Raw genomic sequence first — 19,729 nt, forward strand, 5'->3', positions numbered from 1 at the left:
ACAACACACTGAATTTCACATAGTACTGTTTCAACTGCATCTCTGCCCCAAAGTTTAACTCTGTAAAGAACCATTCTTTTAAGTTTTAAAATGCTCGATGCTGCTCATTTTAAAATCCTGTCAATGATTTTGCAAGGCTGAAAAATCTGATGAGAGAATACTTAAGTGACCATCGAGAAAAGCGAGAGACAAGGCGGTAATATCTTTTATTGGCCCAACTTCTGTTGATAGAGACAAGCTTTCAAGCTGCACAGCGCTTTTCTTTAGGTCTGAGACACTCCGAGTACCTTTCCCAGACCTAAAGAGCGCTGTGCAGTTTGAAAGCTTGTCTCTTTCACCAACAGAAGATGGTCCAATAAAAGATATTACCTAATCCACCTTGTCTCTCTAAGTTCTGGGACCAACACAGCTACAAAAAACCTCAAGAAAAATGAAATTTTCAGGCTTAATGAGTTTTACAAATCAGACATTGAAGGAACATAGAATATTTGAGTTTTGTAACTAGAAATGTACCTTTTCAAAGTCAAAAAAGCAAATTACGATAAGTGCACTGAAGAGAATCGTCACGATCTTTTGAACATTCCATGGAAGGTAACAGGAATATTCATCTCCACTTCAGCCCTGGCAACTTCACTCATATCCTTTGCATTCAGGATCAGTAGATAGGCAGGCTTCTGTCCTGCGCCAGGGTTAACAATTACACTCAGAACGACACCTAGCAAGCAGAAGTAAATATGATTTATATAAACAAAAAACACATGGCATTCAAGTACCACACTAGGCTCTGACGCGGGCACCCACTGACCTGTGAGTGGCAAAACTATCAGTTACTTCCAGAATCCTGGCAGAGCACAGCTATTACTAAAAGCATGGAGGCCATAAACTGTTATTGAAAGGAAAAGGCTTTTCCTCTTCAGAAAGCATTCTGGATTTTTACTTGCTTTTCCAATAAGCCAGTGCTTTTCTGATTTCTGAGGCAGGTTCGCTATAGCATGGCAGCTGCAGCCCAGTTGTATACAATGTTTTAAAAGCAGGGCTTTATTCTAAAGGTGACCATAAAAATGATATTGTAAGATCCTGTGACAATTGACCCTCAGTAGAATTCATATCACATTAGAAGTAGAAAGGGAAAATTATTTGCCTTATAATTAAGGCTAAGATTTTGTCATGCATATTTTTAGTAAAAGTCACAGACAGGTCACGGGCAATAAAGAAAAATTCATGGAAGACCGTGACCTATCCATGACTTTTACTAAAAATATGCATGACAAAATGGGGAGCTGCAGGGTCCCCACGCCACTGGTGGCTCCAAGCTCAGAGCATCCCCGCCACCTGTGGTGGCTCTGCTTGGAGCTCCAGGGCACTCCTGCTGGCTGTGGTGCTCCATGATCCGGTGCTGCGGGGTTGGCCTGGGTGGCAGGGACCCTAGAGCTCCCAGGTGCCGGGGGCTCAAGTCACAGAAAACTCAACATGAAAGTCGTAGCCCTACTTTAATTCTACTTTTCTGATCCTCACTTCTGGGCTGAAGTGCGAGATGGGCAGAACTCCCCTACCTCTTAAGATTTTTTTTTTTTGGCAGCCAGTCGAAGCAGGGTATAGCGTGAGACGTGAAGGCCCTATTTCCTTCTGCCTATCGCTCCGTTGAGTCCAACTAGCCCTCTTCACTGATTTTCAATCTGCCTCCATGCAAGTGGCAGGAATTGCTGACAGTGTCCTTAAACTCAGGCACTGGTACATTAAGCCCACATGCTGATAGCGGAGTGCCACAGCAATACTGAAACATGAGAAACAAGCACCTGGTGCAAAGAAAAAAAAATACTGATGCATGGAAAACAAAGTCACTAAGATACCAAAAAATTATCAGTGACTCCTGGGGGGCAGAGACAGGTGCTGCAGCACCAAAGAACAATGTCAAAACTCTTGGGACAAAGTCTGTAAAAATGTAAGCACTGAACCAGAGCTGATGTTCTCCTAATTCCGGAAAGCATGCAAGCGTGTGCTTAAGTTCCATTTAAGTAAATAGCAGTTAAGCATATGCGTAAGTGCTTTCGTGAATTGAGCACATAAATGGAATCAAAATTTCACCCACTAAGTCAATGGGAGATTTAACTGTTGACTTCAATGGGGTCAGGATTTCACCCAATGTCTTTTAACCATATTTTGGGAGACAGGATGATACAGGAAACCATTGGGATAGCTCCTTACCTTTACTAGTGCTGCTGCTGACACTCAGTATTGGGGCGCAGGAGTACGGCTGCACAGAGCCAGCTTGCATTATGCCTTGTGCAAGTGGGGTGCTTTGCATCCTACACTTACACAACCACTAAACTCACTCCTCTCCCCCCACATTAAAACTATAATGACATTTGTTCTTAGGTTTATACTTTCATAAAACTCTGCTATTGGAATTGCTTCTAATATTGTAATTCCTGATAGAAATGCTCAAGAGCAGGGACAAATTCACAACACCTTAGAACTCTTGCTTCCTCAGTCTTGGCCTCTGGTCTATTTTCAGAAACTCCTCCCAGTTGTTTTAGACAGTTCTGCTTCACAGTAATGAAAACAACCCTTGTTTGGGGCACAGTTTGAGTGCCTCAGTGTTGTTATGGCACTTCGCTGCTTGATGCCTCTCTTTCACTCGGCAATTTATTGACTGTCCATCTAAAGGACTTGGCATTCAAGATAGCTCTGGGTCCCTGGGTCAGTGGATACAAACTTATAAAAGAATCTAATTGAACAAAAGTAAACATAACCTAAAATCATTTACCGTCGTCCTCTTCCAAGGCGTCTGGATGTGAAACAAAGATAGGCTCTGATGGATATGAGTCTGGTTCCTGCCACACCCAAGTCTCTTTCGTTTTAACATTCAGCTTACAAAGCTGCAAAAGGGAGAAAAATCATCTCAGTACTGCTCCTTGTTAATTTTGCCTTAAAATAACATGCCTTAAGTCAAACATGTCCTCATTAGAATATCAATAGTTACCCTGTCTGGAACAAAGTGATTCAATCCAAGGCCATATGCATACGTATAGGGTTTTCCAGCATATTTCTTATAATTGATTTGTGGAAACTCAAAGGCTAGAAAATGAGAGCACACATTTGCTGGGATTAGTGGGTTTTGGATTTAGTAAACTGCTTTTGCTGCCTCTGGCTGAGGTTCAGAATTAACATCTTACCTTGGCGAGCCCCAGAGAAAAGAATCTCTGGTTCCAGCCAGATCGTTTCATCACTGTGCAGAGTTGCAGTTGCTGTTGTGTAGGGCAAGGTGACTAAATTCTTACCCGTGTCGGCCTAGAACAAAGAAGCAACAGCTTTTGAGAAACAAAGAAACAACTGCATTCCAAACTCCGTTTATTTTCTGCACTTTTGCACCACATACTGTCTAATGTTTATTTTCTTTGCACACCTGCAATGCAGTTAGTGACGTGCAGTAACTCCTCGCTTAACGTTGTAGTTATGTTCCTGAAAAATGCGACTTTATGCAAAACGATGTTAAGCGAATCCAATTTCCCCATAAGAATTAATGTAAATGGGGGGGCTAGGTTCCAGGGAAATTTTTTTCGCCATACAAAAGACATTCTATACATATACAATATACGTTTTAAACAATTTTAAACAAACCGTTTAATATTGTACATGGCAATGAATGATTGTGAAGCTTGGTTAAGGTGGTGGAGTAAGAGGGTGGGATATTTCCCAGGGAATGCCTTGCTGCTAAATGATGAACTAGCACTCGGCCGAGCCCTCAAGGGTTAATACGCTGTTGTTAATGTAGCCTCACACTCTACAAGGCAGCATGGGCTGAGGCAGGAGGGAGGAAACACAATAGATGCAGGGCAGTAGCTGCAAACATTTCCCTGCAAAAACTGAACATGATGATGAGCCCACGCTATCCAGCTGGAGCGCACCACTCCCTTCTCCTGACAGCACATGCACGGCTGCACACGTGCTGACTTTCCAAAGTGCTGGGGGGATGCATGCATGAGAGAGAGAGAGAGAGAGAGAGAGAGATGTGCATTGCCCCTTTAAGTACACTGACCCCACTTCAAGTACATTGCCCTTTTAAGCAGATCAGCCAGTTCAGACAGACAGTCAGCAACAGCTTCCAGCAAGCTCCCTCCGTTCTGTCCCAGAGCCCTGTCCCCCTCTTCCGCTTTGTGGAGAGGGGGTACGGAGTGGGGGGACAGGAGCAGGGGGACATCCTGATATCAGCACACACACACACACACACAGCAAGCAGGAAGCTCCTGGGAGCAGCTCCAAGGCAGAGGGCAGGGCAGGAGCAGCATGGCAGGGAGGAGGGACAGCTGAACTGCTGCTGGGCAGCTGCCGAGCCACATACCGTAGAGGGAATTTAGGGGAGCTGATGGGGATGGGGGCCTGCTAGCTCCCCCTGGTGCTAATCCCCACGAGGAGGGGCTGCTCTTCCAGAGAATCCTGCAAGCAGTGGACAAAGCAGGCAGCTGCCAAACGACATTATAAGGGAGCATTGCACAACTTTAAACAAGCTTGTTCCCTAATAGATCAGCAACGTAACAACAAAACAATGTTAACCGGGACAAAGTTAAGTGAGGAGTTACTGTACAGTAGAACCTTGCTAAGCAGCAAAATTTATAATTCACCTACACAAAATGGCTGTCTCTTCCCGTTTCTCAGTTAATACTTAACAGCAAGGTGCTTTAATGAGAGCTCATCTCCATAAGACTTCATTAGTTTTACAAAACATATAACTGTATATTTCCCAGCATACTATGAAGTCTCAGGACATAATTGAAACTAAGATATAGTTCCCAAAACAAATAAGCGAAGTACAACCTGCAGTTCAGTATCCTTGACTTTTCAGTTGGGATTTACTGGCTCATTTTCACAACTCGTGAATTCACATGGGTTTCCCATTGGCTAGTATAAATTTATGAGGCTCTGCTGCACTATATCTGATCATGAGCAAAATCCACATTTTGTTTTCCTTAAAAGAATGAAAACAAAGAGAGAAAGCTGGGGCCAAATTTTGGTCTGTTATTTAAGTGTGAATCAGGAACCAATGGATTTACATTGGCATGAGATCAGAATCAGGCCACTGGTCCTTAGGGGAGAGGTTTCACAAAGAGAAGTTAGGTACCCAATGTTCACTGAAAGGCAATGGAACACAGGGGCCTAATTCTTCTTGAGAATCTTCCCTAAAGTTATCCTGAGGTAATTAAGTGCTGACATATGTACATGTATGTTTTAATTAAATTATATGAGGTGTATGATATATAGTGCCACTGAAATTCACTGCTTTGAGGCCAATTTACTTGATTGGAAGTATCACCCCTGTCTGTTCTCAACACAGTCAGGATTGAGAGCAAAGATTAGTTTTAAAAATCATCTAGAACAGTAAGGGTGAAATGTAAGGGCCTCTGCTTTACAAAATCTATGTGGGGTGGGGGGCACAGGAGGAGCAGATGCACAATGGACCTCAGCACTCTGTTAGCCAGAGAAATTAGCTCTGCAGCCATAGGTGCTGGACCTTGGGGTGCTGCTGGACCTTGGGGTGCTGCTGCACCCCTTGGCTTGAAGTGGTTTCCATTATATCCAAGGTTTACAGTTTGGTTAAAAGACTCTCAGCACCCCCCTGCTATAAAAATTGTTCCAGCACCTGCCTGCAGCTACTCTGAAGATAGTGGATTAGAAGGGAGCAGTAGGACAAACTTGTCCAACACAAGCTGCTTGGTGTGTCAATTCAGAGCCCACAAACCTTGTGTTGAGACTGGTCATGTGTCAGAATCCCAACACCAGACCAGGGGCTGGGAATGGATTTCATCCAGAAATTCACTCCAGCCGTGTCTGCTCTCTACAAATACTCTAGCAAACAAGATGGCTGACAAATTATTCACCCAGCTCCAATCAACATACTACACCTCCTGGAAAACAGCCTATTATGGAAGAACTGCACTTACACCTTACACTTCTCTAACTTGGAAAGCAATACATGGGAACTTTCTGTGGGACAGACACTGTTAGAAAGTGCTGGGTAGTTTTCTATTTGTATGAAGACAGATTTTTAAGGGGTTTTTCCTTCAAAAGAAATGTAAACTAAGTTAGACTGAAAACAGTCTGCAACAGATTTGCAGGAGCCATGGAGGCTGTAGCATTTCAGAGAACTGAACGTAGTTAAACTTCCAGACGTGCATAGCCTAGTCAAACTGTTACCTTGTCAATGTTTAAGGGAAGGACATATCTGCGAGCTTCGGGCTGAGGAGCTTTTTCTGCATGTTTCTTCACTTCTTCCCAATTGGACCGCAAATTGGCTAAGTACAGATAATTGTAAACAAACTCAAACCTGCACAAAGACAGAATCAGAAATAAGAGCCAGAACAATTGTGTGTCATTTTAAAGAGAAAAAATAACAGGAGTACTTGTGGCACCTTAGAGACTAACAAATTTATTAGAGCATAAGCTTTCGTGGGCTACAACCCACTTCTTCGGATGCACGAAAGCTTATGCTCTAATAAATTTGTTAGTCTCTAAGGTGCCACAAGTACTCCTGTTATTTTTTAAAGAGAAGAGTTCAAAATGCACGTGTTCATTCCCACGCCCGCAACAAGTGAACAGCAAGATCTGTTAGGGCTCCTAATGCAGTGTTCTTTGGGGGGATGTTGTGTGTGCACAGCACTGTTCTCTAATGGATGGAATTAAGAACTGTTCTGCTGCACGTCACAGGCTCTATAGAGTTAGCTGCTTTTGGAGCAGGATAATCCCACTTCTGTACTTGCTGTCACCATGAAGTTTTGAGTGGCCATGGTGCAGAATCACTGCTGGAAAGTTAAAGTCTATGCTGACAGATTTATTTCTGTATTTCTGTGACTATTGCCTATCATCCTAACAAAATTAATCGAGACTTGTGCCCATTGGACTAGCAGTAGCAGAGGTATTTCAACAATTAATACCATTTACTAAAGCTAACAGTGAACTGAAAGCATTGGTAAATCAGTTATAAAAACTTCACAAAATCCTCCGCACACACTAGTAACTGAATATCCATGTAAACCAAAAGTGATCAATATGAACATTCTGAAAGAAGATAGTTGAAAATCAGGTCCTGCTTTAAGCCCTGACCCTGGAAACTGATTCCCCACAGACAGATCCCATGTCCACTTGTGGGTCAGCTTGGGGGAATCAGAGCCTTACTTCATTGCTAATACCTAAGTGCCCTGCAGGAACTGACATCAAAAAGTAAGATTTTTCACATATTGTAATGAAATAGTCACATAGCCACAAAATTCTATCACTTTCAGGAAAATAATATTTTGCTTTTAAAAATTAACATTTTCCCTGAAACCCAGTTATTTTTTAGTCTGAACAAAAAAATCAGAGTCTGCCAACTTATTTTCCTTAACCAGATCACAGCATCGCAGTACTTTATGAGGAGATGTCACTTCAGCTTTCTGCTTTAAAACTGATTATAGTTAGATACTTCCAGGTCAAAATTATTAAGGGTTGGGCTACACTTCACAGTTAGGTTGACATAAGGCAGCTGGGGCTCCAGACCTCCCTGCCTGCTGGGAGGCAGGCAGCCTTGTCAATTTCATGACTGGATGAGATGTGAAATTGACAAGGCTGCCCAGCTCCTGGTGGGGAGCGGGTGGGGGACATGGGAGGCCCAAGAAGCGAGGGTAGCTGGACCCCACTCCTTGGGGGCAAGAAGCCCGGGGCAGCTTCCAGCAGGGAACGGGGAGGGGAGAAGCGCCGGGCAGCTTTCCTCGCTCCCAACGGGGAACAGGGACCAGATGGGGGGGCAGCCCTCCAGGAGCCCGGGAGACTGTGGGGCAGCTGAGCTCCTGGCAGGCAGCTGCCAGCGGAGCTGAGAGACTGGGCTCTTAGGTCGGTGGAAATGCTCCTGGTGAGGACATGCACCACCAACCCAAGAAGGGTAGTGTGGACATGCACTACCGCAGTAATTACTGCAGTGGCTGTAAATCGACTTAATATAGGTCGACTTGCATTTCCAGTGTAGACATACCCTTAGTGTAGTGGTTATCCCTGGTTCCTTAGAAAACAAACTTGCTGCTGGATTATCCAGACAAGCCAGGTATTTTTTCAGTCAGAATGGATTTATAGCCTTGGATGACAAAATCATCCATCCATTCCTTGGATGCAATCCTACTCTGATTGAAGACAATGACAAAAATCTCACTAATGTCTATCACCGAGAGTCAGGCCCCAAATCATAGCAATTAGATATGGGAAAGACCCATTAGGTTGCCCATCCCATCCCCTTCTCAGTGCAAGATTTCTCTCAGCACATCTCTAGATTGTATTTATAAATAGCCGTGCCGGCAATCACTTGAGCGCTCTTACATACCCCTTCCAGGTGCAGAGATCCACAATAAGAAATCCATTGTCTTCATAGGTATTAATGTGATGGAAGAGGTTAAAGGCTGAGGTCCTGTATTTGATATTGAGGTATTTTCCTTTTTTTTTATCTGCTACATGAAGCCAGACCTGGAAAACAAAGAAGCATTTTGCTTTTGGCACATGAGAAATAGTGGAGGTATATTTAACATGACACAACCTCACATGTGGCCAGTATGTAACAATGCAATTTCACTTACCCCCATGGTTTCATTAGACTCAAAGCAATCCATGTAGTTGGCTCCCCACAGACTCCAAGAAGAAAGGAATTTGAGCAGGTTAATTTTCACTGGTGTTTCCACAAACACTATATAGTTTGGAGTCAGCCCAAAGCTGTTCAGAAATACAGTTGGAGCTTGTAAGTTTGCTTGTGGTGATTTCTGACAACAGTATGTTTATACACAGAATGGTAGCTTGTCAAATAGTGGCTGCTTCATTTAAAAGTCAGTTTAATGTTATTGGAACATAATCCTCCTGATATCTGCAAATTCTTAATGTTAGCTGTCGTTTACTGCATGCTTAGCAGTTCTGCTTCCCATGTATAAAACAGCAAGAGCGTTTGAATAAACCATGTTTAAAAAAACCAATCAAACGTTGTGCAAAATATATCTGTCCACATCACAGGACAGTTGTACCTTTTGTGTTATTTGCATAAATGACAGTGGGTTCTCTGCTAGAAATGGCTGTTTTCAAATGTGGCTCAAAGGTATGAAATACAGGTTTCACAGCAAGAAAGTCTCACTTTGCTGCATACAGAACTGGTTTATATATTTCACTGTGCTGTTTACAGAAATGGCCTACAATTTACCTGTGCACATAGGAAGGTTTAAATCTATCGCTGCAAGGAAACTGCACAACCACATTGGACTTGTTCATTGGATCTTTCTTGTCTGAAATAAAAATAGTATTTAAATGATTATGGAAGCAGCCCCAGGAATGGCTCAGTAAGCCCATGCTACAAAATGTTAGCTAGGAAAGTTTTTGGCCTTTAACACGAGAAGTATTATTCTCTGAAAATAACATGTACTGTCTTTTTAAAGAACAACGTCTGTAAAAAGTTTCTTATAAAAATTTGTAGTTAGATAAGGAAGGGACAGAAAAGAAAAAATCAAATAAAAAAAATTATCTGAATACTGAAAAATGATGCAACATACAAAGGTGACAGATTAATTTGTCACCTGAAGGGATTTCTACAGCATGAATGTCTGAAGGGCACAGACATTGCTTTTAAGCAATACATAAACTAACCTGCTTGCAGTGGAGGGATCCGTACAATATTGTAGGCAATTGCAAAATTTTTTCCAAAGCAGTTGCCGATGTTATAAACCGTCCCATCGTTTTCAATATGGGGGTGAGCAGTTACGCCATTGATTGAAACATATTTACAAAGGTCCACCTGAAGAAAGAGAGAGAGGTGACTTGGGGTGAATCATAAGCTTTATCTGGAGGAGGTATATACTTATCATTATGAATGTAATGAAATACTTGGCTTGGGAGTGTCCTGTTATTTTAGCTAAGGAATGTTCTCATTTCACACCTCTAGGTAAATCATCTACAAATATTTAGAGAAATAGCAGCAATGGCATGCACACAACTCCCATTTAAGTCAAGAGGAGCTCTGTATGTAGAACTGTGAGGTCCAAAGGCAAAGAGTTTAAAAATAAAAAACTGCTTTAATGTCTCACGGACAAGCTGCTGAAGATAGTATTCAGGTTAGAGACAGTTCTGCATCCCTCCACTTGGGGGGGTCAGAATCCTTCCCAAAACCTCTAGCTCTGATCAAAGAAACAATACACTAGATTCAATTCCTCGGCCTTGACATAGAAATGTGATTTGTACCCTGCTGTAATCCCCCTATGAGCTACTGAAAGGTCTGCTAAATTGGGGATGGGGTGGAGTGGAGTGCCAGAAGAGAGTGAAAATGGAGATGTGCTCATACTTCCATGCTGCAGTGGTATAAATGGGTGTAAGGGTACCTGATCGTAATGTCTAAGATTAAAGCAGCTCCCTTCACCTTAACTCTGGTGCTACTTTCCAGGGTCTGCAAAGTCTGTATCAGCTCATGCACTCAGATTTGCAGGTGGCTGCACAGGAATATTGTTCTTTTGACAGCCATTACAAAAACGAAATATCCTGGCAAAACAGACAGCAAGCCAATAAGCACAACGATGGCTCCACCAGGGGGGCCAGAGACCGGCAGTACAATTGTGTGTCCAGTGAACATTTTGCCCTGTCACCAGAGCACTGGGACTCCATTAGCACATGGCTGCATGGCAGTCACTGGCTCATACTAAGGATTGCTCACTAGCTGTGTCTTCATTGCCATGCTACTCAAACGAGGTCCTATGGGGAGGATGGCCTTGGGATAAAGGCACTGAACTGGGACATCTGACACAGACTTCTTGTGTGGACAAATCACTGAAGGGAGGACAGCACCCAACACCCACTGAATTTCATTGGATTTTGAGCACTCAACTCTGAGAATCCTTTGAAAAATGCCAGCCTTAGTCTCTGTGTGCCTCAGTTTCCCATCTCCAAAAAGAGGATAATAGAACAGGTCCAGTTTTTTTTTACCCCATGAACATTTTTGACACAAACAAAAAATATTAATTTTTGTCAAAATGTCCATGGAAAATCTTTTATGTTTTTGGTGAAAACTGGAAATCAAAAGATGCTGGCTGCAAATGTGGGTTGTAGTATGTCATGGGATCTATGCTCCTCATATCCCTATTCTCCTATGTGGGCTGGACCCTCAAACTGGACTACATCTCCCATAATGCCTCACAGTCTCACTTTTTGGTGAGGAGAAGCTGTGGAACATGGAGTGCCTGGCTATGGTGCATTATGAGAGATGTAGTTCAACTGGGGATCCCAGCCCATAGAAGAAATGGAACCACGAGGAGCAAACTACAGCTTCCATGAAGCACCACAATGCTCATTTGTAGCCAAACTCTCAGTTTTCAGCTGAAAACTTTAGGTTTTGGGCCAGAATATTTTGACATAAAAATGACATTTTCCATGGAAAGCAGACACTTTTTTATGAAACATGTAATTTTGTGGTGAAAACGCAATTTTCCATTGAAAAACAATTTCAATGGAAAATTTTAAGCCAGCCATAATAATAATAATAAAGAGGTGCAGTAAATTCATTGCTATTTGACGTGCTTAGATAATACAGTCTACAAGTACTTAGACAGATCGACAGCAGATGCACCTAGCTTAGGGCCCAGTCTTGCAAACATGATTGGCATATTGCTTTCTGCTGTGAATAGGCCCATGGACATCACTGTTATCTGTAGAGTTGGCCTTTCATTTCTCATCAGCCATGGTCATGGATCCCAGTCACACTCCTCACCTGCACAGGTGTCTACTTTGTACATGAAGATGCACTTTGGTCACAGTTTGTAAGGCAGAATTTTAATAGAATCCTTTGATTTCAAGGGAGGAATTAATAAGAGGAGCAGAGAAAACTCTTTAAAACAAAGATCCTATTTCCATCTGCAAGCATGATGTAGGCAGCATGCTGTGAAGAGAACATTGTCCCATTTTCCATGATGCCTCAGAACCACTTTAATAAATGATCAAGCTAGTTGATATCATTATTAAAACTGCCCATTCCAGGTAATACCTTGGATATTACCCATCTGTAATGTGCTGCTGATAGTCTTCATTTTATTTTTAATTCCTCCACATTTTTAAATTCTTAGCCCTGGTCTACGCTGGGGGCGATCAATCTAAGTTACACAACTTCAGCTACGTGAATAACGTAGCTGAAGTCGACGTACTTAGATCGACTTACCGTGGTGTCTTCACCGCGGTGAGTCAACTGCTGCCGCTCACCCGTTGACTCTGCTTGTGCCTCTTGTGGTGCTGGAGTACAGGAGTCGACGGGAGAGGGCTTGGGGGTCGATTTATCACGTCTAGTCTAGACGTGATAAATCGATCCCTGCTGGATCGATCACTGCCCACCGATCCGGTGGGTAGTGTAGACATACCCTAAGTACAAATATCTACCTGCTTGATTGTCTCCAAAGTCTCTGGGTTAATCTTGGTGATAAAGTTGGTCTCTGTGCAGGCATAGTAATCTTCACCCACTGGGTACACATTAACCAGGGCATTATCAGTGACCTCCACACCTCTGAAGTATGAAAAAAACCTGGGCAAACAAAGTCAACAAATGATCAATGACAGTGGGGCTTTCAAACCATGACACCGAAAACCTGTCACTCTCCTACAACATGCAACTTTCTCAGTCACCTGGAAAATATGTTCTTGCATGGATCAGGGTAAGCATAGGTGCCAAATTCAGTTATCACGATTCTTTTCTCAGTCATTGCTCTTACATAAGCATCAGTCCGAATGAACCTAGAGAAAGCCAAGAAATAGAAGGGATGTAATGGACATGATGACAAAAATGGCTACAGTGTTATATAATGAAACAACAACTAATCCCTAAAATATTTAAATGAAACTCAATGTGAAGTTTAAAGAGCTGAGTTTCATAAACATATTTCTGCTATCAAGAGGGTCATGTCACATTTCAAGAGTATACAACTCTGAAACCTGCTTCTCTTTCTTCCCAAATGCTCAGACATGGGAAACACCTGGGAAGTTGATGACCAGGTAAACTGGAATTTTGCCTAAGGACTGCAGACTTGAGACTTTTCTTAGTGGTTTTCCAGAATGGCATCAGTTATGTCTTCCTTGCAAGCTCAGATGTCCTATTCAGACCTGGACAGAGGTTTTTTTCCTTGGAAAGTCTCAACTTTTCATCAAAAAATGGAAACCCCCAAACTGAATTCTTTTTTAAACTGTTCAGTTTTCAGCTGAATTTTTTTGGTTTTTGGCAGATTTTGCCTGACCAAAACCCACAGAATGTTCAGTTTTTGGTTTTCTCACACACGCACACAATTCAAGGAAAACAGACACTCTCCACTAAAAATGCCTTCTGTTGAAAAATGTTTCAATGGAAAATTTTCAACCAGCCCTAATCATCTTGTATCCTGAATTGATCAGCTTGAATGCCAGTCAAGTCTCTGGACCTTCAATATCAAACAAATGCTGATCCTGCCAAATTGAAACAGGTACTTATATACTTTGTCGAATACAAAGTGGCTGTAAATTTTGGGTGCAAGCATGGAACCCCTGATTAAGAACTACAACAGTGTTCTACAGTAATGGTCCAAAACTCTGCACTAACAAGAGGCTAAGCTACAGGGTTTTGACTATTGCTGTAGGACATTGCAACAATTTTCATAGAGGACTTTATTTAACTAAAGGAAGGCAGAGTTGTCTAGTGATTAAAACCTGGGATTGAGGATCATGAGTCCTAGCTCTGTCACTGACTCAGAGGAAGTCACTTAACCTCCTTCTTTACCCGTTCTCTCATCTGTAAAATGATCCACTTGCAAAATGCAAGTATTCTGTAATCTTTAAATGGAAAGTGTTATGTTGGTGCTAAGCATAAATATGATGTTACCATTATTAACAAATTATAATAATCCCAGCATTAGAGATCTTACAATCAGCTAACCGATTTGAAGTCAAGGTGAATCCTGCAGGCGTCAGAGGGCAGAATGTGGCCCTAACATTTTGTATTTTATCTCTTTATATTTGCTTTGATGTTTTGCACTTACCTGCGATGGTATGTGACATGTCCCTCCTTAAAGTCAAATTTATGAAGAAGCGCTTGGCCATCAAACAAATGATAAAATGGTTCCGAACCAACTTCAAATAAGCCAGGCCCACATCTAAGCAGACTGCCTGTAAGCCATATCGGAATCCTGCCTATAGGAAAGGTAATCAAGAGGTAATTTTGTGAATGCTAATTCCAAGTGCACCATCCCTCTTTCAATCTGAGTTCTCTCTATGTTTATTAATCTCTTCTTTTAACAAGGAACACTGGGCTCTTGCAATGTCTGAGATCAGTTTTTTTCTTATTCTGCAGACTTAATATCTAGAATAAACCCAAGTATGGAACTAAATAAATCAGCAAATTGTTATTATGCAAAGGAGCAGATTTTGTTTTTTAATGTAGAAGTTTTTTTTTAACATCTATTGAATTCCAATCTCTTTCCACCTCCTCTTCAAGTTTTAAAAATGAAAGGAACTTAGAATTTCGTAGAAGAGTGAGCTATGGATTTGAATTCTCAATTAAAACTACACCTCTACCTCGATATAACGCTGTCCTCTTACCGCGTTATAGGTGAAACCGCGTTATATCAAACTTGCTTTGATCCGCTGGAGTGCAAAGCCCTGCCCCCCTGGAGCACTGCTTTACTGCGTTATATCCGAATTCGTGTTATATCGGGTCGCGTTATATCGGGGTAGAGGTGTATAATGATCTTCCATTATACAGGATCCCAAGTCACCTTACAAACCTAACTAGTCTGATGTACAACTTTATAGAGGGATTACTTCATCCACCACGGAAACACAGCCTCCTCTGAGGTGAAACGCAGCAACTACTTAAGATTGCACAGTAATACCACACAATAGTTCTGGACAAAAGGTGAAGAAGAATACTGCACACATGTTAAGATGCAAGAGGAATTTACAGGCAGAATGCCAATTTTAGGAAGAACATTGCTCTCAAAGCTGGAGTTTGACAGCAGAGTTACCATCCCTGTTCTTACAGAAATGCCATGGGATCTTTAATGACCACAAGAGGTCAGGTTTTATGTCTCCGAAAGATGTTACCTCCAGCAGTCCAGTGCTTCCTAACAGCATACTGGGCCATGCATTATTTCAGTACTGACTCTCAGAAAAGAATGTGACCTATGGAACTGTCAGTATTATTTCTTCAGCTGTTAGGTGTTCCTACAGGTCTGTCCTGGTAATGACTCAGCTTCATTAAGAGATCTGATGGGATCACAGCACAGGGTATGAAAGGAATTTGTGCTTGTCCAGCAGCACCTGCTTCCACTACCCTGAGATGTACAGACCACTGTACTTCCTGCCCCTGTGACACATTTAATCCATTTACCTCACAGTGCAGCACCCTGGGATCAGGTGAGCAGCATGCAGTGACCCTGGGGAGAAGCGCTGGGTTCCGAGGAAGCGTGAAAGGAAAGCATTAGAAATGCACAAACCTGTGACATGAGCAGTTACTGGTGCGGCCAATTCCTCCACGGTCTCAAAAAGCTTCTTGTATCCACCAGCTGGGTGCTCAATTCTGAAAGGTTTTAAGAGAGCTTAGATAAGAGCTCTGGAAATGTGTCAGAGTTACAGGGCTTTGTTTCTAGATGGGATAGTTTCTGACTCACACGAACTCTTAACAAAGCTGCACAATCAGCTTGAGGAGAAGCAGGGGCCCTCAGAAGAATGAAGGTTTGAATGGAACTGAGGGGAAGCCTGATGAGCTGCATTAACTGATTAAAAATAACACAGAGACTCTGAAGAAAGAGAGTGAGCGTCATCATGTGTCTTCATTGCTGGGCATCAGATCTGAACTAATGTTTGTGAATGCCTCAGCCCCCGGTGGCTGCTCTGCAACAGGGCAAAGCCCTAATACTATTGGCAATGGGTAGAGAAACCCTGAGGTCAGGGAAGTGGGCTGTGATTTTAGTGCCAAGAGTCACAAGTTCCATTTCCCAGGCCAGCTGTTTGCTGCCAACTGTAATGTGTGTGTCTGGCTAAGAATCATACACTTGATTCTCCTCCTGCCAAGTACAGACTACAATATCCAAGGCACTCTACATATAGACTATACTCCACACTGCACTGCCCTGCCCTCTCATCCAGAGGTGCAGACCATCCTCCTGCCCCCCCTCCCCAGACTGTAACCCCCCTGAACAATCTGCACACCCACATTAGCATAGATAGAATATACTGCACCCCTAAACACAGACTGAAATTCCTCCCCGACTCTGATGCACCCCGCTCTCTAGGACCTGGTCACCTTCTCTCAGTGCTACTGTAATGTTCCCCCTCTGTCTTCCCTGATGCACTAAGGATGCAAGTCTGCTACAGCCAACTGCTACAGAGCGTGGCTCTTTAGCACATGTTGTGGAGACTTATGCTTTCAGCTCTGGAGGTCCCCTGTCAGTCCCTGCTTATGACAACTATCACATTGCTCCTTAGAGAGCAGAGTGCTGAATTATTCCCATATACTGCAACTTCTGAAGTGGGTTTCCATTTCTGAGAATATAACAAGCTGCAACAAGATGCTACGTGCAATAATCACAGTAGGTATGTTCAGGTATCTAGTAAATCCAGCAGATCCAGCTGTAGCATGGAGGAGGGAGGAGAGAGCCAGACAGTGTAACTCCTTCCCCCAATACTCCCCATAGGAGGGGAGAGCTGATATCAGGCTTCATATCCCCCCCACTTCAGCCATCTGAATTTAGGGAAGAAAATCTCCTGGGAGGAGCCAGCCAGTAGGAGCAGAGATAAGCAGCTGTAGCAGGCACCTTCAGAAGTTGGTGGCATCATCAGCACTCAATAGATTTCATTGGGAAAACTCTCCCCTGTGCTGACTGGCTGTTTGCTTCCCCCTTTCCCCGCAGTCTCTTCCCTTCAGCCTCCCTCCATGCTCCCCTTCCCTTAGTATCATCTCCCTTCCTTTCTCTGTCTGGTTAGCTAATTCCCTCCCAGCAAAACTCTACCAAATAAGTTTAAAAACAAACAATCAAACAATCGTGGCACTAACTTGATATCTGCATCCTATTACATTGCTTCCTCCGCTCATGTGCTTTATCTCCCTCGCCTTCCTTCCCCCTCCCCCCCGCATGTCTGTGTCCTCTATTTAGAGAGAAAGCTATTCAGGGCATGGACAGTCTGCTACTCTGTTTGTACAGTGCCTAGCACAAAAAGGGGCCCTTCCTGAGAACGGGGGCTCCAGGGGCTATTGTAATACAATTACTACATTAATAATAAGCACCGAGTCTCTAGTCCAGAGAAAAGCCTATAGGGATACTCACTGGCTGGACATTTTCTCCCTGATCAAGGATTTGAGCTTTCCAGAGCCAACTGCGAAGTGTGGAAGTCAGAACTATGTGCTGGGTATTTATATGAGTGGTAAGTCCTACTGAAGGGAGAAATAGCTTCAAGGAAATCATCCCAACCAATCAGCTTGTACCAGGGAACAGAAGTTGCTTTCACCACTGAAATCCTCCTGACCCTTTATTTATTATTTGTATTGCTGTTCACACAACAAAGTCTTTGAATGTTTTCCAGAGACCTAATTCCTTCCCAAGCAGAAATGGATTACAAAGAAACAAGAAGGGAAAGAGAGTGCATTTGAGTCACACAGTCTGTAACGTGCTCTGCCCTTCACCACCACCTCCACTCAGACTGGCTCTGTGCATGGCGCTGCTGGATCTGAGCAGCAAGGAAACAGTCTCCCAATGCACAGCTGAGGGACAAAGAATTCTCTCTCTCTACCCCCCAGGGAGTCTTTGTGGTCCTGTGTATCAGGCACTAGACCAGGCATCAGGAGATCATGGATTCTCTTCCCAGCTTTGCCACTGACCTGCTGTGTGACCTTGGGCAAGTCCCTTCATTTCTCTGTATCTGTGACCCTATCTGTAAAAGGAGGATAACATCACTTACTTTTCTTTGTGAAGCCATTGGATATCTATAGATAAAAAGTGCAATATCGGTGTTTAGATAATAATCTTATGTAGCTAGTCCTAGTGAGTCTGCCACTTTGCTACTGATCCACTTCCGATCCCCATCACATTCTGATTTAGCACTGACCACTTCCCACATCTACCTGCTACTAATTCCATCCCCCATCCTTGTGCCATGGATGACTTCTCTTCCTAGCCCCAGTGTACCACGCATCTGCTACCATCTGCTTCCCCCATCATGTTGGGCCTGCCACTGACTGCTGTACTGTGACTGGCCTTAAAAACTTGCTACACTGCAGTAGATAATACCTTAAGCAAATCATGTTACCTAAGCCCGTGCAGTACTCCCCATAGTAAGAATAAGATAGTTCAGGTACTGTGGGTCAGGGACTGTCTGTACCTTTTATCTTGCTACTGTGTCTTGCTTAACAACATAAAACAAAAGAGTCTCTTCACTTCCATGCAGTGCTTAGCCTGATTTAATGGTGTAATATCTAGCTAAACAACTTAGACCTAGAATAAAAATGGCATATCCTCTTAACCACAGGCATGCAAACTCAGAACACACTGCTGCTTCATTACTCCAGGCTGGGAACTATGTCTTACCGAACATATTCCATGCACATGGCCTGTTGACTGCCTGCACACATATCTCTGTTAGAACAGACTGGTGCCGATCATACATTGACCAAACTCCTGCATGGGTCAACACTATAGCAGACATCTTTCTATTGGAAAACTGTCTCTAGTGACTGTGCTGTCACACGGCACCACATCTCCTTAAACAGGATGGAACATACTGATGCATCTTTGCCACAGAATGATTACGGGCTAGTTTATACAACCATTCATGGTGCGTAGCACCTTATCCCATTGAGATCAATGGGACTATTCATGGGGTAATAGTCTATGTGAGTTAAGACATCTCAGTCTGGCCCTATGCAAACAATTCAGGAAAGAGCGGCCTGGAGTTCATTTACAGGTACTTCTGACAGCCAACAATCCATGTGGTATTCCAGATGCAGCTAGACCACACAGAAGTGCCAAAATACCCAGTAGCAGGTAAGAGACTATGGGGACCTTGTGTGCAGGATGGATATTTCTGGTTAGGTAGGACACTAGGAGACAGAATAAACCACAAAGACAAATTCCACCTGAGTCCATACACAGATTGTCCACTGCACTAGGTATCAGGCATCTTTCTGTCAATTAAAAATTTAACAATCCCTTTTCAAAGCAATATACAGTTACTAGTTAATTAATAATCCTCAAAACCCCTGACGAGTATTAATGTTCTCACTTTACAGATCAGGGAACTGAGAGACTGATGCTGTGAAGAAATAGATTAAGTTAAACTGTACTAAATCACTCAGACCAAAATAAGAGTTCTACACAAACTTACACCACATCAATTTAAAAACACATCTTTAGTTAAACCAGTGCAAGTCTGTGTGTAGACCAGGCCTGCGTGACAGGGCTGAGATTAGACCTCAAGAACTAGCTCCTAGTTCTTTGTCCAATCCACTACATCATGCTGCTGCAGCATGTACAGATGGTTTAGTATTCAGGGAGAGAGAACTGGATTCTATCTGGCTCATACATTATAATAATAATAAACAGGGACTGGGGAATGCAGTTTAAAGTGGGAGGCCCATAGATTTGCTTCCCTCCTTCTCCTCTCAGGCCCCTCCACTACCTCACTATCCTGACCCCCCCACCACCAACCCATGAGCCCTTACACCCTCTGCAGCTGGGCCAAATTT

At 43.0% G+C, this 19,729-nt stretch overlaps 1 protein-coding gene across 2 annotated transcripts; it reads right to left on the bottom strand.

Moving 5' to 3' along the window:
- Positions 1-563: 563 nt before the first annotated feature.
- RPE65 (retinoid isomerohydrolase RPE65) lies at positions 564-17,964 on the bottom strand. Of its 2 annotated transcripts, none has more exons than XM_065409637.1 (14): positions 17,867-17,964; positions 15,486-15,568; positions 14,031-14,181; positions 12,652-12,759; positions 12,409-12,550; positions 9,643-9,790; positions 9,203-9,284; positions 8,595-8,727; positions 8,345-8,484; positions 6,193-6,322; positions 3,177-3,291; positions 2,984-3,078; positions 2,768-2,879; positions 564-715 (listed from the first exon to the last, which is right to left on the bottom strand). In XM_065409637.1, exons 1-14 carry the CDS (start codon positions 17,962-17,964, stop codon positions 564-566), a joined length of 1,689 nt encoding a protein of 562 aa, XP_065265709.1. The 2 variants fall into 2 exon arrangements, with proteins under 2 accessions (XP_065265709.1, XP_065265710.1); XM_065409638.1 differs by lacking the exon at positions 17,867-17,964 and adding an exon at positions 17,316-17,326.
- Between the last annotated feature and the right edge of the window lie 1,765 nt (positions 17,965-19,729).

Source organism: Emys orbicularis, chromosome 8 (genome assembly GCF_028017835.1).
Source record: "Emys orbicularis isolate rEmyOrb1 chromosome 8, rEmyOrb1.hap1, whole genome shotgun sequence".
Classification (NCBI taxonomy): domain Eukaryota; kingdom Metazoa; phylum Chordata; order Testudines; family Emydidae; genus Emys; species Emys orbicularis.